The following is a 23,829-nucleotide window of genomic DNA, read 5'->3' as shown; positions in this document are numbered from 1 at the left end:
GGCCTATGAAAAAAGAAGCAATCTGATTGGTTGCTATGGGCAACTCCGCAACTTTTCCTCCACACAGGTTTTGATAAATCTCCCCCATGGTCATTTACTAAATGTGTGAATTTGCCCTTCTGCCAAATATTAGCCCTAAACAGCCCATATACAGTCAGGCCGTAAATGTTGGCACCCCTGAGAGTTTTCAAGAAAATGAAGTATTTCTCACAGAAAAGGATTGCAGTAACACATGTTTTGCTATACACATGTTTACATTTTGGAACTAAACCAAAAAAAAGGGAGGAAAAAAAGCTAATTGGACATAATGTCACACCAAACTCCAAAAATGGGCTGGACAAAATTATTGGCACCCTTAACTTAATATTTGGTTACACACCCTTTGGAAAAAATAACTGAAATCAGTTGCTTCCTATAACCATCAATAAGCTTCTTACACCTCTCAGCTGGAATGTTGGACCACTCTTCCTTTGCAAACTGCTCCAGGTCTCTCTTATTGGAAGGGCGCCTTTTCCCAACAGCAATTTTAAGATCTCTCCACAGGTGTTCAATGGGATTTAGATCTGGACTCATTGCTGGCCACTTCCAAAGTCTCCAGTGCTTTGTTGCCATCCATTTCGGGGTGCTTTTTGACGTATGTTTGGGGTCATTGTCCTGCTGGAAGACCCAAGATCTCAGACGCAAACCCAGTTTTCTGACACTGGGCTGTAGAGTGCGACCCAAAATCCAATGGTAATCCTCAGATTTCATGATGCCTTGCACACATTCAAGACATCCAGTGCAGCAAAACAACACCAAAACATCATTCAACCTCCACCATATTATACTGTAGGTACTGTGTTCTTTTCTTTGTAGGCCTCATTCCGTTTTCGGCAAACAGTAGAATTATGTACTTTACCAAAAAGCTCTATCTTGGTCTCATCTGTCCACAAGGTGTTTTTACAGAAGGATTTTGGCTTCCTCAAGTTCATTTTGGCAAAATGTAGTCTTGCTTTTTTTATGTCTCTGTGTCAGCAGTGGGGCCTCTTGGGTCTCCTACCATAGCATTTCATTTCATTTAAACGTTGACGGATAGTTCGTGCTGACACTGATGCTCTCTGAGCCTGCAGGACAGCTTGAAAATCTTTGGAACTTGTTTGGGGCTGCTTATCCATCATCCGGAGTATCCTGCGTTGACACCTTTCATCGGTTTTTCTCTTCCTTCCAAGCCCAGGGAGATAAGCTACAGAGCCATGGGTTGCAAACTTCTTGATAATGTTGCACACTGTGGACAAAGGCAAATCTAGATGTCTGGAGATGGACTTGTAAACTTGAGATTGTTGATATTTTTCCACAATTTTGGTTCTCAAGTACTCAGAAAGTTCTCTTCTCCTCTTTCTGTTGTCCATGCGTAGTGTGGCACACACAGACACACAATGCAAAGACTAAGTGAACTTCTCTCCTTTTTATCTGTTTTAAGAAGTGATTTTGTTATATTGCCCACACCTGTTACTTGCCCCAGGTGAGTTTAACCCCTTAATGACTGAGCGTTTTTCAGTTTTTGCACTTTTTTCCTCCTTACTTTTAAAAATAATAACCCCTTTCAATTTTGCACCTAAAAATCCATATGACATCAGTCATTTTAGACATCAGTCATTTTAGACATCAGTCATTTTACCCAAAAATCTACGGTGAAACAGAAAAAAATATTCATCATTGTACGACAAAAGAAAGAAAACGCCAATTTGTAAATTTTGGGGGGTGCCGTTTCTACGCAGTACATTTCTCTGTAAAAATTACACTTTATCTTTATGCTGTAGGTCCATATGATTAAATTGATACCCTACTTATATAGGTTTGATTTTGTCGTACTTTTGGAAAATATCATAACTACATGCCCAAAATTTACTACAGTTAAAACTGTCCTCTTCTGACTCCTATAGCTTTTAAATTTTTCGTGTACGGGGCGGTATGAGGGCTCATTTCTTGCGCCGTGATTTAAAGTTTTTATTGGTATCATTTTTGTTTTGATTGGACTTTTTGATAGCTTTTTATTAATTTTTTATGGTATAAAAAGTGCCCAAAAATACGCTATTTTGGACTTTGGAATTTTTTTGCGCGTATTCCATTTACCGTGCGGTTTAATTAATGAATTATTTTTATAGATCGGATATTTATGCACGTGGCGATACCACATATGTTTTATTTTTATTATGTTTATATATTTTTTATATGGAATTTGGGAAAAGGGGGTGATTTAAACTATTTATAAGGAAGGGGTTAATGTGTGTTTTTTATTTATTTTTTACACTTTTAGTCCACTTAGGGGAGTTTTAGGGAGAATCATTTGATTCCTCATACAGATCAATGTGGTTTCAATGTGCTCTGCGCTCGATTGATAAAGCATCACATGCTTGAAACAATCATATTTTTCCACAATTATGAAAGGGTGCCAATAATTTTGTCCAGACCATTTTTGGAGTGTGGTGTGACATTATATCCAATTTGCTTTTTTTCCTCCCTTTTTTGGTTTAGTTCCAAGGAAATATGCTGAAGATTTTCTGTTGTAGATTTTGCTGTCCACTGAGGTCAATGAGTAGCAAAATCTGCAGCAAAAGACTCACGTGTGAAAGGCTTTGTCCACAGGTTGTGGTTTTGTTGTGGTATTATGGTGTTTCTGCCATATTGTTACACAGATGGTACCACAACAAAAACGCAACGTGTGAACAAGGCCTAATATAGAAGGGCTGTGTGACAGGGACATTCTTATTGCTACTCAGTAACATATATCACGATAAAAACAAGCAATCTCCAGGTAGCAGAGCGGGATCAATGGAAGCGCTGAGATCAGATAAGAAGTTAAAATGATTTATTTCCCATAATGCAACGCGTTTCACGGTCACCCGCTTCCTCAGGCATGCCTGAGGAAGCGGGTGACCGTGAAACGCGTTGCATTATGGGAAATAAATCCTTTTAACTTCTTATCTGGTCTCAGCGCTTCCATTGATCCCGCTCTGCTACCTGGAGATTGCTTGTTTTTATCGTGATTCTATTTCAGCGGGACGAAGCTGCAGAGACCCTTTGATGATACGCCCTGTTCCATTGTTGTACTTGGTTGGAGTACAACTTCATATGGTAAGCGCAATTCACACTTAGCGTTACCAACTCACCTTTGGTGTTACACTACGGAGCGCATCCGTTTGTGCTTTTTTATTTAAGTAACATATATGACATGTACATTAAAGTGAAGGGGGTTGGGGGGAATGTCTCTCACTATTTGGGGGGGTTGTGGAATAGCAATGAGTCCTGTGATTGTGTGTAGGGAGGAGGTGTCAGCTCGTCTTGTCTCCATTCCCTGGATGCTCATGCATCTGCAGCAACAGGAAAATTAACCCTTACACTGTAGAGATTAGTTACATTAACTGCAAAGAAGCAGTGAGAGGGTTAATTCTACTGGACTGCAATGAACAAGGCATCAGCATAAAAGAAGAGAGAAGAAAAACTAACAAGCCCCACACATGTCCCTGCCAGGCCTCACTGTCTGCAGTCCCCTCATCAGGTGAGGGTTAAAAGTAAAGAGCAGCTCCTTACTTCCCTGGATCTTCAGTGCTGGTCAGGGGAGATGGCGCTGTCTCCTCTCTCACTCCCTGCAGGAAGGTTGGTAGCAGCTTCTCCTCCTGCTGCATCTCCTACTACTGCCATACAGAGACCAAACCCCTCCCCCACCCCTCTAGTAGTACAGAGGAGAGGGAGAAGAAATGTCTGTCTCCCTCCCTCTCTATCAGTGTCTCTCGCCCTGTGAGAGATGCTAGGCAGAAGAGCTCTCTCCCTTGCAGAAGGCAAGTCACATTGTCTCCCTCTCTGAAGGTTAGTCACATGGTCTCCGTCTCGGCAGTTAAGTCATGTGGTCTCCGTTTCGGAAGGTGGGGGCTGAGATGCCACAACAGTGAGGCAGAACAAAGGTTTTCATGAAAGGAGTAATCATCACAATGGTGAAAGGAGTAATCATTTTTAATGGGTGTTAATTGAGTAAAAAAAATTAAAATAAAATAAAAAACTAGGAAGGAGGGGGAGAAATAACAGAATAAAATTATTAACTGGAATACCCCTTTAAGTATAAGAAGGGCGATTCCTAGATCAGGTAGGGAAAGCTCTATGGTTGGCAATAAGGACTGGCACCTGCACCCATTCCCCCTCCCTACCCACAATTATGTAATAACTTATGTATACATATTTGATTCCATTAATTCCATTGAGGCGCTTGTGGATTTGTCTATTTTATTGTAATTTTTTTTCAATTTTTGTAAATATATAATATATGTTACGTGCACTTTTTTGTAATGTTTTTCCCATGTAGCAGTAAAAGTTACGTTTTAATCAGATTTGGCCTTATTGGTGGTTTTCAAAGTGTTTTTGAGTAGAATGGTATAAACACCAAGGGCAAGCATCATTGAGGTCTTTTGGGGTGACCAGTATTTAAACCCCTTTGCTTGTGGTTTATAGGAAGTACAGTGACCCTTCGACCTACGATGGCCCCGACATACGATAATTTCAACATGCGATGGCCTCTCAGAGGCCATCGCATGTTGAAGGCAGCATCAACATACGATGCTTTTGTATGTCGGGGCCATCGCATAAACGGCTATCCGGCAGCGCTGACTGCTTCAGCTGCTGCCGGATAGCCATTTACGGTGCCCCGTGCCCTTTGCTGACGATCACTTACCTGTCCTCGGGGCTCCGGCGCGTCCTCTTCGGGATCCTCTGCATCTCCATCATCATCATCACGTCGCTGCGCACGCCGTCCCATCATCCAATAGGAGCCGCGTGCGTAGCGACGTGATGGCGGCGACGGAGAGCGCGGATGCCGGGGAAAAAGAGGCCTTACCGGAGCGTCGGGGACACCTCGGGGATGCGGCGACAGCGATGGACGGTGACATCCCGGGCAGCGGTGACGGTCCAGAGCGGCGGGGACAGGCGAGTACAACTTCCTCTAACAGTGGTCTACAACCTCCGGACCTCCAGATGTTGCAAAACTACAACACCCAACATGCCCGGACAGCCAACGGATGTCCGGGCATGCTGGGTGTTGTAGTTTTGCAACATCTGGAGGTCCGCAGGTTGTAGACCACTGTCCTATACTTTACATTGCACGGATCCCTCAACATGCGATGGTTTCAACAAACGATGGTCCATTTGGAACGGATTACCATCGTATGTTGAGGGAGCACTGTATTAGCAACTAACGGATGGTGCCATGTCACTTCATTCCATATGACCTATTATAAAGAAGAGCAAAAATGGTCTGAATGGTCAAATGGTAAGTGTGTCTATTATGACTGAATAATCTGATGACTAAATAATTCCGTAAGCTCAAGTAGCGTGTATATAAAACCTCTTTATGCCCTGGAAATCACTTGAATTTACCAATGACCCACACACAATATTTACCACTTATTATTATTATAAGGTAACCATAACTAGTGCTACAGGTCAACTGTTCCTATTCATACACGCACTATGATCTACTGATTATCATAACAAAGTACTTTGTGCTGTGAGGTGCAATTTGCGCTTTCAGGGCATAAGTTACATATAGCAGAAATGTACTTTAACCACTTGCACTAAAAAGATTTATTGCAAGGACAGGTCTTAAATAACATATACATGTTTACAATGTAGGCTCACTAGGAATATCATTTTCAAAGGAAATCTGTCTCATTATCATGTTCAGAGCTGCAGACAAGGGCAGATAACTGATGCAACAAATAATACCTATCTCCCTGTTTCTAAGAAGTTCAAGAGTCCTAGAGGCATCCTCCCTCACTCAAGAGACCACAAAATGATTTATGACCTGGCTGACTATGAATCTGTTAAATAAATTAGCTAATTTTTTGTGTGCATGATTTAAATGGGCACTGCCAGTTATAAAAACTTTTTCTATGTTGTACATCTTGGCAAAACAATAGTTTTTCTAATATACCGTATTTTTTGCCCTACAGGACGCACCGGCATATAAGACGCAACCAATTTTAAAGGTGCAAAATCTAGAAAAAAAAAAGATTCTGAACCCAACAGTGATCTTCAACCTGCGGACCTCCAGATGTTGCAAAACTACAACTGGGAGTGCTGGGAGTTGCAGTTTTGCAACATATGGAGGTCCGCAGGTTGAAGACCACTGGTAGGAGGCAATACTCACATGTCCCCGCCGCTCCAAAGCAGTCATCGCTGCCCTGGATGTCACTCCATCGCTGTCGCCGCGTCCCCGACGCTCCGGACGTCTTCTTCCCCAAGATCCACGCTCTCCGTCGGCGTCATCACGTCTCTACGCACGCCGCTCCTATTGGATGACGGGACGGCGTGCGCAATGACGTGATGACATCGAAGGAGAGCGCCGGCCATGCAGGGCATCCCGACATGGAGCAGACACCGAGGAGGCAGGTAAGGTCTCTACCGGGGTCCTGTAAGCTGTTCGGGACGCCGCTATTTCACCGCGGCGGTCCCGAACAGCCCGACTGAGCAGCCGGGTTAGTGTCACTTTCGCTTCAGACGCAGTGGTCACCTTTAATCGCCACGTCTGAAGGGTTAATACAGGGCATCACCGCGATCGGTGATGTCCTGTATCAGCTGCGGGACCGACCCGATAGGTGTGTATTCACCGTATAAGACCGTATAAGTGCGTCTTATACGGCGAAAAATACGGTACTTCTTAAAAAAATTTTGTCATTTTATTAAAGAAAACTGCCTAAATCCCACCACTAGGGGTCCCCATAACTCCTGGGACACAGATGAGTCCCACAGCAGTATGAGGGTGTCCAAGGGTCGTGGACACGAGATGGCTGATTGACAAGGCTGCAGGAGGAACACAGCCTGCAGCAACACTGCTGTAACACAGAGTTTTACCAAACAAGTGCCTCTAGATGCAGATGCCTGATCAGTCAAAGGATGTGTAGGCATGCTGGGAGTTGTAGTTTTGCAAAAGCTGTAGGCACACAGCTGAAGGTAACACTGCTACAAAAAAGAATTATCCAAATACTGTACCTTCAACTATTCCAAATCTACAAGTCAAAGCATTACAGGACTAGCAAAGGATGATACACATGAATAACATTGGAACATAGAAAATGTATGCATAAAAAACCACTGTACTTTTTAGCACTAAACATTCGCACTTATTTAGAAAGATGTAAGTTTTACACTCTCCATATTGTCTTTGGTGGTAAAGTACAGGCAATCTCCAATAATCATTGTGTGTGTACAGCATAAAACCAGAGAGGAAAGGGTTACAGAGCAGGGCTGCCAGGCTTGTTACCAGAGTAGTGAGTCAGCAGAGTAAGGGAGGGGGAGGAGTAATCACAGGGCAGACAAGAGAAGGACACCCTCCCTCCCTTTGTGAAGATGGAAAAGACATTGAGCAGCTGTAATATGCTATTTTTTTTTTTTTTTGAGATATTGGTGACAGAGACTTAAAAATGACATGCACATGATCAGGATTAGGTACTGAGTAACATAACAGTTTAAATTTTTTGTGGGATCTGATGTAGTGCAAAAAGTAAGAGTTGCAATGTCAGTGTGTATACAGACTTACCTACAACCTTCCGGGCCATCTGTATGGCTGCATTAACAACATTACCCTGTACCACTTCATCAAGAATACCCAGTTGTAATGCTTCAGTGGCAGGAACATGTCTCCCTAAATGAAAATAAAATACAAAGCATAAGATATTTCAGGAATAACCACATTGCCTAATAGAGTATTTTCCAAATTAAAAAAGAAAAAAAAAATGACTGGCCTCAGCAATATACCGCATGAGACCACTGCAGCACAGACATAGGTGTACAGGCAGGTCACTGCAGCAGCCATGTAAACAAAGCCAATAGGGATGATCAAAGTGCGGTAGATGCAGATCCCAATTTATATGTGTTATATGCACTGGATTCTATATGCTGGCCGATGCCAGGGCTGAAGTGGCAACATATATGGTCCAACAGCAGAGCTTGGTGCACTGCATTGTTTAATAAGAGAAGAAGTCGATTAAACCTATCAGTATTTAAAGTATACTCTCATAAACCCCATAAAAATCTCATGTACCTAACCTGCTCCTACAGGGGGATAGTGTGGATGATGCTGATTTCAACGCGATTTACCATTTTTTTTCCTGCTTGGCACCGTTCACAAGTTATGCCTAAAAATACCAAAATGCAAATGAAGTGCTTTGGTGCACTGGGGCATTCCCAGCTCCTTGGTGTACTCTTCTGCTTGCCTGGTTCGGCCCTGTGCGATGCCCCCTCCAAAAATATTCATGGACCTGAGCTCCATTCTATACAAGGAACATGTAACTCTACATCTGCTCCGCCCACTCTTGTCACATGATCATTACAATCACAGGTCCTTCAGTCACATTCTCTTCTATCCTGCTCTGCTGAGCTCCGCCCCCACATGTATTACATCTAGCAGATACAGAGCAGGTCCTAGTCAGGCAGTGGTGCAGGACCTGCTCTGTATCTTCTGCATGCTAGAGGTGTAGGACCTGTGATGATGTCCCAATCATGTGACCAGAACATGTAGGGGTAGAGATCAGCAGTGCAGGATAGAAGAGAATGTGGCTAAAGGATCTGTGATGATGATGATGATCATGTGATAGGAGCCAGATGACCAGAAAAGTGCACCAAGGGGCTGGGAATGCCCCCCAGTGCACCAAAGCACTTAATTTGCATATTTTGGCCATAACTTAGGAACGGGGTCCACATAGCAAAATTAGTGTTAGAATCTGTGTTACCGGTACTATGACCCTGTACCAGCAAGTTGGTGTGGGTGATGCTGGTGACGGATTCCCTTTTGGCGTATATGCAACATATTTCATGCTGCGCAAAATCTGCAGCAGCAGCGGGAAATACGCTGCGTATCCCTCGCTCACCATTCACACAGGGCTTTCTGGCGGCGTATTTCCCACCACTGCTGCTGAGTTTACGCAGCATGAAAAACGCTGCGTATACGCCAAGTAGGAACGTGCCCTAAGACACATTTTGATCCCAGCAAGGCTCTAACCATCAATTCACAGCTATTGCCCAAACGAACTTACACAGCTGCATGCAAACAAGTGTACGCCTGTAGACCCAACAGGCCAAATGGGGAAACCCTGCACAAAGCTCTAGGCTTAGATCCCCATATTTGTACAAAGAACCTTATGTTAATTTTAAAAATAGTGGTGAGCAGCAATAGATCAATGTATAAAGGGTGCATGTGCAGTCTGTGTCTTTTTTTTCTCTATGTCGATGTGTAATTTAGTTTTTAATCTAGAATTATTTAAAAATAAACAGATCGCCGTTGTCTAAGTTATGTGGAAAGAAGATTAGACATAAATATTTTTTTATCACAATTAGCGCTGTTAAAAAAAAGTTTTTGTGCAGGAAAGACCGCAGGGCTCTTGTAGTCAATTCAGACAGTGAATAATTAAATAGTCACTGATAAAATATAACCACTAATAAGGTGTGGGCCAGCAGAAGCGTTATGCAGCGTGAAACGGCACCGTAGCCTGAAGTTTCCCTTCTATAACATGCGTCCATGAAAATCCCCCCAGCACTGTATGTCTATTTCTTCAATAAAGATTAAAGATTTTATCCAGCATCTGAGCCGGTGAGAGCCCGAGTTCACTATTGTTGCTATATAACGTTCACATGGGACTGTTGTCTGTTATTAGAGAGCACCACCTGCTATGCTGAGACGCATTAGACTGGGATTTGCCTGATACCTCAGTATGGATATTTGTATTTAGTACAGTGCAGAGTCCTATATTCTTCTCTGTAGACTATTTTTATGTGAATGTATATGGCTATGTAAGTTTTATCCACAAATTAAGCTCCCAATGAGAGAACCTCGGATGCTTTATACATACACACACACATATATATATATATATATATATATATATATATATATATATACATACACACACATACATACACACACAGCGATCCCTCGACCTACGATGGCCCCGACATACGATAATTTCAACATGTAATGGCCTCTCAGAGGCCATCGCATGTTGAAGGAAGCATCAACATACGATGCTTTTGTAATGTCGGGGCCATCGCATAAACGGCTATCCGGCAGCGCTGACTGCTTCAGCTGCCACCGGATAGCCGTTTACAGTGCCCCATGTGGTCCGCTGACGATCACTTACCTGTCCTCGGGGCTCCGGCGCGTCCTCTTCGGGATCCCCTGCATCGTCGGTGCTCTCCATCGACGTCATCATGTCGCTGCGCACGCCGTCCCGTCATCCAATAGGAGCGGCGTGCGTAGCGACGTGATGGCGGCGACGGAGAGCGCAGATGCCGGGGAAGCAGAGGCCTTGCTGGAGCTTCGGGGACACCTCGGGGACGCGACGACAGCGTTGAACGGCGACATCCCGGGCAGCGGTGACGAGCAGTGACTGTCTGGAGCGGCGGGGACACGTGAGTAAAACTTCTTCTGACAGTGGTCTACAACCTGTGGACCTCCAGATGTTGCAAAACTACAACACACAGCATGCCCGGACAGCCAACGGCTGTCTGGGCATGCTGGGTATTTTAGTTTTGCAACATCTGGAGGTCCGCAGGTTGTAGACCACTGTCCTATACTTTACATTGCACGGATCCCTCAACATGCGATTGTTTTAACAAACGATGATCCGTTTGGAACGGATTACCATCGCATGTGTGTGTATATATATATATATATTTTATTTTTTATTTTTATTTTTTTTCATTACGCATAGATAAAAAAATAATCACCTCGTACAATAACATCTAGAGCTGCAGGAACGCCAATTAATCGGGGTAGGCGTTGCGTTCCTCCGGCTGCTGGCAGAATGCCAATTAGTACTTCAGGAAGACCCACCCGGGACTGTAATCAAAACACAGCATGATAGCGTAAGACATACAGTCATATGCAATATTATTGTTTTCTTTCATTAATGGAGTATCAAGATATTTATACTCAACACTTTGCAATGAAGGCTTCTTTATTGATTCACATTAGTCACATTGTATGTCCCAAAGAGGTTTATAACCTAATTACTTGACAAACAACAATTGTTTTAAACAGCTAAATAATCTCGGTTCTAAGGCTGTAAATGGAAACCAAAACATATACACATTAAAAGAGCTATGGATCTAAATGTGGCCACAAAGAATAATGGTCAGGTCATGCAGTATGAATAATACACGGGGGGGCACATGTACAGGGCTCATGGCTGTGAAGCCATACACAGTGCATGGACTCTACTACAGGTCAGCACGCAATCTTCATTCACTACATCTTTGCCACTCTCATAGAGAATGTATGAAGCGTGTGTTGACCCCCTGCAATTAAAGGACATCTGCTGATAAGTGTCTGATTGTGGGGGGTCCGACCGCTGGGACCCCCCCGATCTCCCGTACGGGGCTCTGCATTGCCGCAATGTGCACCGGCTAATGCACGTAGCGTCGACCTCAGTGAAGTAGACTGTACGCTCGCTCCACACACAGCTCTATGGGAGAGGCGGGGAGTCAGGAACGTTGCATCCCCGCCTCTCCCATAGAGACACATGGAACGGGCGTGTTGGCCGCAACACCATGTTGCGGCCAACACACCTCCTGCACTGGAGAGCCGCGGCAGAGCTGTGGAGACCGAATGCTGGGACCCCCCGCGATCAGACACTTATCCCCTATCCTGTGAATAGGGGATAAGTTGTTTTGGCTGCATATTTCCTATAAGTTAAAGGAGATGTCCTATACAGACTATTCCTATTCTATTCTGCCCAGGCTGCAAAAAAGAGAAAACAAACTTTCACTTAACTTCCTACGTTCCCCCAGAGCACTGCAACAGCTGATCGGTCGCCCGAGCTGTCTACTTCCTACTTCCCTTAGCCCGGGACGTCACACGGCGCTTCAGCCTATCACCAGCCGCAGCGATGTCCTGCCTCGTGATAGGCTGAAGCTCCGTGTGACATCCCCGGCTAAGGGAAGTAGGAAGTAGACAGCCCGGGCGACCGATCAGCTCTGGGGGAACGTAGGAAGGTAAGTGAAAGTTTGTTTTCTCTTTTTTTATAGCCTGGGCAGGATGGAATAGGAATAGTCCATACCGGACATCTCCTTTAATAAATGCTGAAATATCCCTTTAATATCAGAAACACTCCCTTTATCCACAAACAGTGCCATTAATAAAAGAGCTACAGGGCATTTTAAAGGGGTTATCTCAAGCATGAAGGTTATCCCCAATCCACAGGATAGGGGATAGGTAATACATACGTGGGGAACCCAACTGGTCACATGAATGAAGGTCAATTGTCCCTGGAGTGAATGGAGTGGCCCCTCATTATGGCCTACTGGCCTATTTTTCCTTAACTTTACAAGCTTTAACTTGGAGTACCTGTCATAAAAACTTTTTTCAAGAATTCACTCCTATTCCCATCTTTAGCCACACTCGTGGCTTCAAAAATGTATTTTCCAGCAAAAAAATTGATAAACTCCTACCATTATGCCTTTGGTTTGCCTTTCTTCTCAGTGGAGAGGGAGGGGGCGTTGCCCAGCAGGTGCCACATCATCTGAGGAAGTGCTGGGGATCGCTTCAGCCCTCTCTTATCTACGCAGCCCTCTCGGGAGCGTAAATAGATGAGGCAGCCTATGGAACGGCAGGCTGCTTCCGAAACCCCTTCCATCGGTTCATCACTGCATGTGGTAAACAGAGGGGAGGAATAGGTATTGGAGACCTGCTGTGTCGTGCGGTCTACACCGTGCGACCGGCTGGCTCTGTATGGAGAGGGGGCAAGGACATGCTATTTATGCTGGCGGACCGTGGCCGTGCTGAGTGCTCACTTTCGCCTCTTTTATTACAGGCAGAGAGCGAGAGCTATGCACTGCCTATGGCCAGACCACATATCCTGACGTTGGTCTCCTGCCAGTCCAGCAGGAAACCAAACTCTGTGCTTTTGAGCAGATGGAATGTGGTCTGGCCAAGGAGGGAGAACCCTTGTGGCCATATACAAAAGGCTCTGAAAATCACATAAAGATTTATTTTATATTTTTACATGGAGTACTTAGAAAGATGATTTCACCTATGGAATCTAAAGTTAAAAAACAGTTTTAATGACAGCTCCCATTAAAAGAACAAAGTTTGTAGCCATACAGTTACCTGTGCATTTGCCACTCTATAGTGACATGCCAAGGCTAGCTCAAACCCTCCACCAAGGGCAACTCCTTCAATTGCAGCCACCACAGGCTTCTTACTAGCTTCAATTGTTGCATTTATATCTTCTAGGGAGACTGTTTTTAAAGCCGAGGTGCTAAATTCACGGATGTCTGCACCTGCAAAATGAGAGTGGGTCAACAGCCTTTGTATAGATAGTCAAGTGAACTGTGCAATACAGATTACATAAAAAAATTAAAAAGGATTTTTGTGGACTTAAAGGCATATAATGGAGAACTAGTCGCAGGTGATATCCCTAATTTATTTCTATTGGTTAGTCAACAAAAATCTTGTTATGATAAAACATACCGGCACTAAACTTTCCATTGGCCCCAGACAGCACAATGGCCTTTACTGATGGGTCTTTACTGGCTTCTCCAAATTCCTTCACTAATGCATGACGTACTGAGGCGCTGAGAAAAGAAAAATATGGTACAAGGAAGAAGGGTTAAGGATAACAGTTTGTGCAATCTGGAAAACAATGTCTATCAGGGGAGCATATAAAGTGTAGTAACTAAATCACCTGTACAGTAGTCAGAAGTCATTCTCTATAACAGACTACCGTATTTTTCGCCCTATAGGACGCACCAACTTATAATACGCACCCTATTTTAAAAGGTCCAAAACGTAGAAAAAAATAATTCTGAACCCAACAGTGATCGTCAACCTGCGGACCTCCAGATGTTGCAAAACTACAACTCCCAGCATGCCCGGACAGCCAACGGCTGTCCGGGCATGCTGGGAGTTGTAGTTTTGCAACATCTGGAGGTCCGCAGGTTGAAGACCACTGGTATAGGAGGTAATACGTGTCCCCGCCACTCCGGACCTGTCACCGCTGCCTTGGATGTCGCTTCATCGCTGTCACCGCGTCCCCGACGCTCCGGACGTCTTCTTCCCCGGGATCCACACTCTCCGTCACCGTCATCACGTCGCTACGCACGCCGCTCCTATTGGATGACGGGACTGCGTGCGCGACGACGTGATGACGTCCAAGGAGAGCGCCGGCCATGCAGGGGATCCCGGCACGGAGTAGACACCGAGGAGGCAGGTAAGGTCCCTCCCGGTGTCCTATAAGCTGTTCGGGGCGCCGCGATTTCACCGCGGCGGTCCCGAACAGCCCGACTGAGCAGCCGGGTTAGTGTTATTTTCGCTTCAGATGCGGCGGTCAGCTTTGATGGCCGCGTCTGAAGGGTTAATACAGGGCATCATCGCGATGGCCGCAGGTATTCGCCGTATAAAACACACCAACTTCCCCCCCAGTTTTGTCTTATACGGAGAAAAATACGGTACATTTAATTATTATAGTACATTTTGTATATAGCACAGGATATGCCAATGTTATATTATACACTGTGGTAAAGCGCTGATCCTGGATTACAGTTGCAGGGAGAGGGATCATTCTTGTATATACAGGCTGCCATGTGTAAATACACAGATCTGCACATAAGTATGTATGCATTGTCCACAGCCTGTAAGGGTATGCATATGTAACAGAACACAAAGCTCAGATCTTAAACAGAGAAAATATTGGACACAATTGGTCAAGTGGACTCCATTAATTCATTAGAGAATCTAAAAGACGCATTATAGAAACGAATGGCTGCAAAGGCTGGGCATTGTTCCTCCCTGAGCCTGACCATCAGACTCCCAGTGCTTATCTACATGGCAATGTATCCAAATCAGTGGCCACTAATAACCTAAACTAACAGGAATCATTATTAATAACAGGCAGCTATATTCCTTATAAGGGACCTTAATCACATGGGAGATCTCCTGTGATCTGTCCTTGCCAGTGTATGTGAGTAACAAGACAGTTGAAATGCGTCTCCTGTTCTGCCAATGTGGATCAATCAGGAGCCCCCTCTGCCACAGAAACGTTTCCAGTCCTGCAAATTACTGGGATGCACCACTAGTCCTACGAGGGCTGCTCCCCTTACTTACAGCTCCCCCATGGTCCTTATTGAGGCTTACCTCTTCCTTTCATGGTGACAGTGTGTTTCTCTAGCAATGTGAGGTTGCCTGCTTCACACAGACAAGAGACCAAGACCATTAGAAGATGAGTCCAACAGGTTGTAAAAAAGTTTGGGAGCCACAGTCCAATAGTGTATGGGTTTTGCCAGTTTTTGACAGCATACTGCCAGGAAAACTGTCAGCTTGCTACCCCTGCACTAACCAGCGGTACTGGCTGGTAGTGCGGGGGACGCTAATCAGTTTGATGCTAACCATGCCCGGATCTGCCCCGCTGTTGGGCCGTAATCTTCGATTTTCGGTATATGCTAATTAGGTGCTAACTGGCACAGGCTGGGCTAACTGGCATTTTGACGTCACTGCCACCGGCCGCAGTGCTGCCCACCTAATCAATATTCATCCCCTCCCTCCGCTTCTCCCTCTTCATTACAGTGCGGGGAGAAGAGGGAAAGGCGGAGGGAGGGGAGGAATATTGATGAGCTGGGCGGCGCTGCGGCCGGCGGCGCTGACGTCAGAGTGCCAGTTAGTTAGTTACCTGGTGGCCCCAGCTGATTTCAGCAGCTGGGGGCCGCTGCTAATAACCCGGCATGCGGCAAAGTTGACAGCGGTGTCTAAAGGGTTCTTATAACCATCTCTAGTGGTCTAGTGGGGTGGATCACCCCCCAGCAGTGCAATCGGGGTCTGGAATATATATATTTTTTTTATTTAAAAGTTTTTAAAAAATTTATATTTGTAATTTTTATAATCAGGCTGACCTAAAGTATTAAAATCAGATGTAAGTTTGACCACAAAGTGAATGGGGGAAAAAAAGAAAACCCCCAAATTTGCATTTTTTTTCAATTTTATCTCGCAAATAATTTATTTTTTGTTTCCGAGCATAGGTTATGATAAAAAGGAAAGGTGTGATTACAAAGTACAATTGGTGCTGCAAAAAACAAGCCTCATCTGAGTCTGTAGATGGAAAAATAAGAGTTATAGCTATTATAGGACGAGGAGGAAAAAACAAGTGCAGAAACTAATAAGGACCTTATTTACGTACTATTTTGGTTGAAATTATTTTGTCTACCAGGACAAATGGATTTTAATGAGGGACAAGTAAATTGTGTTCCGCTTTAGTCCCTTGGACAGAGGGGTGGTCACCGAACTATGGCTGAGAGGACAGGCATTTCATTTAAGCTGGTGGTTTTAAGTGGTATATTTACTGTCTTTTTCGCCGTATAAGACGCACTTTTTCTTCCCCAAAACTGTGGGGGGGGGGGGGGGAAGTTGGTGCGTCTTATACGGCAAATACACATTAAATATTAACCCTTCAGATGCGGCGATCAAAGCTGACCGCCGCGTCTGAAGCGAAAGTGAAACTAACCCGGCTGCTCAATCGGACTGTTCGTGACCACCGCGGTGAAATCGCGGTGTCCCGAACAGCTTACAGGACACCGGTAGGGACCTTACCTGCCTCCTCGGTGTCTGCCCCGTGCCGGGATCCCATGCATGGCCGGCGCTCTCCTTTGTCATCATGACGTCGTCGCGCACGCCATCCCGTCATCCAATAGAAGCGGCGTGCGTAGCGACGTGATGGCGGCGACGGAGAGAGAAGGATACCCGGCAGCAGGGACGTTCCGGAGCGACGGGGACACCCCGGGGACGCGGCAACAGCGATGGAGGGCGACATCCAGGGCAGCGGTGATGGGTCTGGAGCAGCGGGGACACGTGAGTATTACCTCCTATACCAGTGGTCTTCAACCTGTGGACCTCCAGATGTTGCAAAACTACAACTCCTGGCATGCCCGGACAGCCAACGGCTGTCCGGGCATGCCGGGAGTTGCAGTTTTGCAACATCTGGAGGTCCACAGGTTGAAGGTTCAGAATCTTTTTTTTTCTAGATTTTCATGCCAGAGTGTCTTATATGGCAAAAAATACGGTAATCATTTTCTTTATTAAAGCAAATCAAGCAGACAGATTGGCAGATAGGTTAGAGAGGGGTCAGGACATAATGGTGGGTGGAGAGGAGACCTGTGGGGGGAGGTAAAGAGAAGTGGATAAGGAGATCCATGTGTTACAAACCAGCGACGATAAATGAAGCCACAATAACTCAAAAAATCCCATTAGTGAGACTGAATGTGTAAAACTAGATAGAAATGTAAAGTGTATGTTCACAAATGGCAGAAGTCTAGCAAGTAAAAAGAGGGAGCTTGAGGCCTTGATACTGAGGTAACACAGTGATATCATTGGGGTCACTGAGACATGGCTGACTCCTCACATGACTGGGCTGTCAATCTGCAGGGGTTTACACTGTTTTTATAATGGGGTCATTTATGGGGTATTTCTAATATGAAGACCCTTCAAATCCACTTCAAACCTGAACTGGTCCATGAAAAATAGCGAGTTTGAAAATTTTGTGAAAAATTTCCAAATTGCTGCTGAACTTTGAAGCCCTCTGGTGTCTTCCAAAAGTAAAAACTCATAAATGTTATGATGCAAACATAAAGTAGACATATTGTATATGTGAACCCAAAAATGTTTTATTTGGAATATCCATTTTCCTTACAAGCAGAGAGCTTCAAAGTTAGAAAAATGCAAAATTTTCATTTTTTTCACCAAATTTTGGGATTTTTCACCAAGAAAGGATGCAAGTTACCATAACATTTTACCACTAAGTTAAAGTAGAATATGTCACGAAAAAACAATCTCAGAATCAGAATGATAACTAAAAGCATTCCAGAGTTATTAATGTTTAAAGTGACAGTGGTCAGATGTGCAAAAAACGCTCTGGTCCTTAAGGTGTAAAATCGCCTGGTCCTTAAGGGGTTAAACTTTTTTTTTTTTTTTTTTTATTCCAATCTAAATTTAGTAGGAGTCGGAGTCGGTGCATTGTTTGCCAACTCCAGGTACCCAAAATTTCGTCCGACTCCTCGACTCCTACTCCACAGCCCTGAGTGCTGGTGACTCTGCTGTAAGATTTCCTTTAATAGCAGGTAGTATCCCCTTGCAGGTAGTATAGATAGTTGCAGACATTAGTAGCAGCCCCCCTGTAGACCACAGCCCCCCCTTGTTGACAGCGCCCCCCCCCCCCTTGTAGACAGCACCCCTCTTGTCCCCCTTGTAGATAGCGCCCGCCCCATGTCCCCCTTGTAGACAAAAGGCCCACCCCCTTGTACACAGTGCTCCCTCTTGTCCCCCTTACAGACAGAAGCCCCCCCCCCCCCTTGTAGACAGGGACCCACTCTTGTAGATAGCACCCCCCCCCCTTGTAGACAGCGCCCCCTCTTGTAGACAGCAGGTCCCCCCTTGTAGACAGCGCTTCCTCTTGTCCCCCTTGTAGACAGCAGGGTCCCCCCCTTGTAGCGAGCAGGGTCCCCCCCCCCTTGTAGACAGCAGCCCCCCCCCCCCTTGTAGACATCGCCTCCTCTTGTCCCCCTTGTAGACAGCAGGGTCCCCCCCTTGTAGCGAGCAGGGTCCCCCCCCCCTTGTAGACAGCAGCCCCCCCCCTTGTAGACATCGCTTCCTCTTGTCCCCCTTGTAGACAGCAGGGTCCCCCCTTGTAGGGAGCAGCCCCCCCCCCCCTCTTGTAGACAGCTCACCTGCGGCTGTCCTCGGGTGTTGCCACTCCGCTATCCCGATTGCATCATGGCGTCCTATGGAGGAGCATGTGACATACACGTCACTCTGCTTCCTCCGTAGCATTACGCTGGGCGCAGGGGAGGAGGAGAAGTGACGTGTGTGTCACATGCTCCTCCATAGGTCCATAGGATGCCATAATGCGATCGGGAGAACGGGACAGCGGACCAGCAGGTATTGGACCAGCAGGGACATTAAACGAGTCCCCGATACCATGCAAATGCCGAGTATCGGCCCCGATACCGACACTAGTATCACTAATGGGACATCCCTAAAAAAATCTTAATCCTTCTAGTACTTATTAGCTGCTCTCTGCTGACATCTCTGTCCATTTTAGGAACTGCCCAGAGCAGCATATGTTTTCTATGGGGATTTTCTTCTACTCTGGACAGTTCTTAAAATAGACAGAAGTGTCAGCAGAGAGCACTGTGGTCATGATGTCAGCAGAGAGCTCTGTGTTCCAAATAGAAAAGAATTTCCTCTGTAGTATTCAGCAGCTGATAAGTACTAGAAGGATTAAGATTTTTTAATAGAATTAATTTACAAATCTGTTTAATTTTCTGGCACCAGTTGATTTAAAAAAAAAAAAAAAAAAAAAGTTTTCCACCGGTGTACCCCTTTAATGATTAAATTTAGGTTTAACCTCTTAAGGACTCAGGGCGTACCTGTATGCCCTGAGCCCGGTGGGAAAAACGGGGTCACGCATCACACCGGGTCAGTCACGACTGCTAACGATAGCCGGGACCCTGGGCTAACAGAGTGCGGCATCGATCGTTGTGCCGTGCGCTGTTAACCCTTCAGACGCGGCGATCAAAGTTAACCGCCGCATCTGAAAACGAAAGTAAACGGTTCCCAGCAGCTCAGTCGGGCTGATCGGGACATCGCGATAAAATCGCGATGTTCAGATCAGCTGGGACGCAGGCGGAGGTCTCCTTACCTGACTTTGCGGCGTCCGATCATCGATTGATTGCTCCAAGCCTGAGCTACAGGCTTGAGCAATCAAGCCCCTATCTGACTGATCCGTGCAAAGCTATGGCTTTGCAGGGATCAGCATAGGAGATCAGTGTGTGCAGTGTTATAGGTCCCTATGGGAGCTATAGCACTGCAAAAAAAAAAGTGGAAAAAAAATAAGTTAACAAAAGGTCATTTAACCCCCTTCCCTAATAAAAGTTTGAATCACCCCCCTTTTCCCATAAAAAAAACTGTGTAAATAAAAATTAACATATGTGGTATCGCCGCATGCGTAAATGTCTGAACTATAAAATTATATCATTAATTAAAACGCACGGTCAATGGCGTACGCGCAAAAAAATTCCAAAGTCCAAAATAGCGTATTTTTGGTCACTTTTTAGATCATAAAAAAAATGAATAAAAAGCGATCAAAAAGTCCGATCAACACAAAAATGGTACCAATAAAAACTTCAGATCAAAATTAGCCCTCATACCAGCCCGTACGCGGAAAAAAAAAAAAGTTACAGGGGTCAGAAGATGACAATTTTAAACGTATACATTTTCCTGCATGTAGTTATGATTTTTTTCAGAAGTGCGACAAAATAAAACCTATATAAGTAGGGGATCATTTTAACTGTATGGACCTACAGAATAAAGACCCAAAACTGCACTGCGTAGAAACAGAAGCCCCCAAAAGTTACAAAATTACATTTTTTCTTCAATTTTGTCGCACAATTTTTTTTTTTCGTTTCGCTGTGGATTTTTTGGTAAAATGACTAATGTCACTGCAAAGTAGAATTGGTGGCGCAAAAAAAATAAGCCATAATATGGATTTTTATGTGCAAAATTGAAAGTGTTATGATTTTTAGAAGGTGAAGATGAAAAATTTTTTATGCAAAAACAGAAAAACGCTGAGTCCTTAAGATTGATAGTAAAGTGCAAAGTTCTACAGTCACACAGTAACATGACAAGGCTATGATCTGGAAGACAAGTCTGGGTATTGATCCTACACTCGTTACACTGCTATGTAACCTGTATCCTCATATGTACTGGACAGACACATGGGATTTGTAGGTGTTCTGCATCCTAGAGATATTATGAAACAACAAATCCCAAAAGACTTTAGTCTTTCAGATTACAGGCCACTCAGCTGTTGTGGAACTACAAGTGCATGCATGCCCTGGCTGCAGCTGAAATAGAGCCGCAGACTACCGATGCATGATGGGAAGTGTAGTTCTAGGAGTTACCTCAATGCATTGACAGGAGGGTGGTTGATGGTGATCACGGCCACGGTGCGGGACAGACGTCGTGTAGCCGCCATGTTCAATACCTTCAGTGCGGGAACAAAGTTCAGGAGCTAGAAAGAGGTGAAAGGCAGCCATAACAAACTACCCCTCCACCTCAACCAATCACAGGGGGAGCTGCTGTGCCAGCAGACCAATCAGCAGCCTATTGGGCGTGGCCATCATGACAGGCGTGCGTTGTATTTACATTGTACTGTCTGCCGTAGACTTATATGACAGATCACGTGACTGCAGTGACAGCCTGATAACTCTAGGGGCGGTGTGCTGAAATACACAACATTGCTACTACAGGACCCATGCAACAGCCAATAGTGGCTCCATACTGTATATGTATAGCAAAATCAGATCGCTGTTAGTACTGCTACTATTTAGCACAGTGTATCTCAACCAGGGTGCCTCCAGCTGCTGCAAAACTACAATTCCTAGCATGCCCGGACAGCCTCCGGGCATGCTGGGAATTGTAGTTTTGCAACAGCTGGAGGCACCATGGTTGGCAAACACTGATTTAGCATCTGTACGGTGTCCATTTTAGGACATCGTTAGTCGTCAGCCGTACCTCTGTCCTCCGTCAGGAAAAACAGCGTCCCGCCTCCTCCCTCGGACCAATCGCCGTCAGTCGTCATCCGCAACTATGTCCTCTGTCAGGCAAAACAGCGTCCCGCTTCCTTCCTTGGACCAATCACTGTCAGTCGTCAGCCGCAAATCCGTCCTCCGTCAGGCAAAACAGCGTCCCGCTTCCTCCCTTGGACCAATCGCCGTCAGTTGTCAGCCGCAACTCCGTCCTTCCTCAGGCAACACGGCGTCCCGCCTCCTCCCTCACACCAATCGCTGTCATCCTTCAGGCACAACTCCCTCATTCGAAAGTCCCTCATCCAAAACGCTGTCATGCCTCAGACGATTCTCCCTCAGATGCAACTTCCTGCCGCAAAGCAGAGCCGTCGCTGCACAGCACTATATAGCAGAGCTGACATGGAATAGCATGTACAGCAGAACCAGTATAGCAGAGGGCCGACACTAACTCGGCTCTAGTACACGGCAGGAAGGTTTTTCGTCTGAGGGATGACGGAGTATTGGATGAGAGACATTAGGATGACAGAGTTTTGGATGAGAGACTTTAGGATGACAAAGGAGGGAGTTGCGGCTGACGCCTGACGGAGATTGGTCCGAGGGAGGAGGCGGGACGCTGTTTTGGCTGATGGAGGACGGAGGTACGGCTGACGACTGACGATGTCCTAAAATGGACACCGTACATGTGAAAACAGAGCTGGAATCCGATTCTAAAGGACAACTTCTTCACACTTCCCTTTGCATTAGTTTTCTCATTTCAGAAAGAATTAGATATGACCCACCAAACCCCATGGCACTATGAAAATGTTGTGCTGGTCCAGGGAATAATAAATCCGCAGAGTATTTTTTTAGCTTTCTGGTTACTGTCATTTAACCCCTTAAGGACAGGGACAATTTTTTTTTTTTTTGCATTTCCTTTTTTTTCTTCCTTGCCTTTTAATGGAGTTGTCCAGTGGAATTTTCATCTTAGTACTGTCCCTGGCCTGCCTAATAAAAGAATAAAAATATTAACTCGCCTTCCTCGCTGCTTCTTAGCCTCTAGGATCAGGGCGCTTCATCTGCTCACCAATCAGTGGCTAAGGGGGGACACAGCTCTGACCAGTGACAGCTCCTGTCGGCTTCAGGGAAGAAGACTGTCAGCAGAGACTGTCCAGAGAAGGGCATCCTGATACTGGAGCCTATGAGAGAACGTTTCACGGTCTTCCTATCTGAACCTTGTGGGCGAGGAAAAGCAACAATGACACTCTTGTCACCATATCCCGGTCTCATATCCCGACCTCACATCCCAACCTCATATCCCATCCTCATATACCAACCTCAAATCCTATCCTCACATCCCGACTTCATCTTCCATCCTCATATCCCAAACTCATATGCTGACCTCATTTCACAACCTCATCTTCAAACAATATGGAATTTGTGCACTTTGCTAGTTGTGTATTACCAGTAAAGTACAAAAAAATACCACCATACCATGACCACCACCACCATTATCACTGGCGTATACCTAAAAAAAAAAAGCCACTGCATAAAAGACCAATATTACCACATACATTTACTTTATAGAGTGCTTATAAATAGGACCATATAGTGGTATACACCAGCTGTACACAAGATCTGTATACCATATAAGTGAATATATACAGGACCATTTAGAGGTAGATTCCGGCTGTACACAAGATCTGTATACCATATAAGTGATTATCGTTACCTCCAGGTGATGTATTTTCTGATCAGCGGCATCCTCTTTCCTTTTGTTATCTGTCCAAGGTAGACTGCTATGGCATGTTTTTTTCTGGGTATGTTAGCTTGTCTCTCCATTCCATTTCTATTTTGTGAGTCCATTTCTGTTTTTACTAATGACGATCTCAGCAATCAATGTGATCATGTGACTTGTTATTTTTAATACTGTTATTTTAATGTTGTGTATGCCATGACTAAGGACCTAGCATTGGTTTGAAATGCGTTGGCTGTTTATGCTCCATGTACTGATGACCCAATGAAGCTTGAATATTTCACTACAATCCTGGTGCTGGACATAACGTTGCTATACCTTTGGTGGACATTGGAGACGCTGACAAATAAGCCCTTGCACAGGTGTAGTAGGTGGAGGTGGGAGCTGTTACCTTGCATTTGGACCCTGCTGCCTATACCTACTGTTGGGGGAAAACTCTTCTGGCTACACCTACTGGGGGGGGAGGTCTGGCAGAAGGGTCCCCCCACAGTAAGTATAGGCAGCAG

The 23,829-nt window shown here is 45.1% G+C and overlaps 2 protein-coding genes across 2 annotated transcripts in view; one reads left to right on the top strand and one right to left on the bottom strand.

Annotated features, from left to right (window-relative positions):
- Positions 1-21,197, bottom strand: part of EHHADH (enoyl-CoA hydratase and 3-hydroxyacyl CoA dehydrogenase) — a 50,078-nt gene extending 28,881 nt beyond the window's left edge. Inside the window, exons 1-5 of the mRNA XM_056534910.1 lie at positions 20,965-21,197; positions 13,493-13,596; positions 13,130-13,302; positions 10,750-10,861; positions 7,565-7,669 (exon numbers count right to left, since the gene is read on the bottom strand). Coding sequence (XP_056390885.1) covers positions 7,565-7,669; positions 10,750-10,861; positions 13,130-13,302; positions 13,493-13,596; positions 20,965-21,038 — 568 coding nt within the window. The 5' untranslated portion in view covers positions 21,039-21,197. The remainder of the gene's footprint in view (positions 1-7,564; positions 7,670-10,749; positions 10,862-13,129; positions 13,303-13,492; positions 13,597-20,964) is intronic.
- Positions 1-23,829, top strand: part of TMEM41A (transmembrane protein 41A) — a 347,737-nt gene that overhangs the window by 291,291 nt on the left and 32,617 nt on the right. The gene's annotated exons all lie outside the window — the stretch shown is intronic.

This window comes from Hyla sarda, chromosome 8 (genome assembly GCF_029499605.1).
Source record: "Hyla sarda isolate aHylSar1 chromosome 8, aHylSar1.hap1, whole genome shotgun sequence".
In the NCBI taxonomy this organism is placed as follows: domain Eukaryota; kingdom Metazoa; phylum Chordata; class Amphibia; order Anura; family Hylidae; genus Hyla; species Hyla sarda.
Note: the sequence above shows the minus strand (reverse complement) of the source record. Positions and strands in the feature narration are given on the sequence as shown.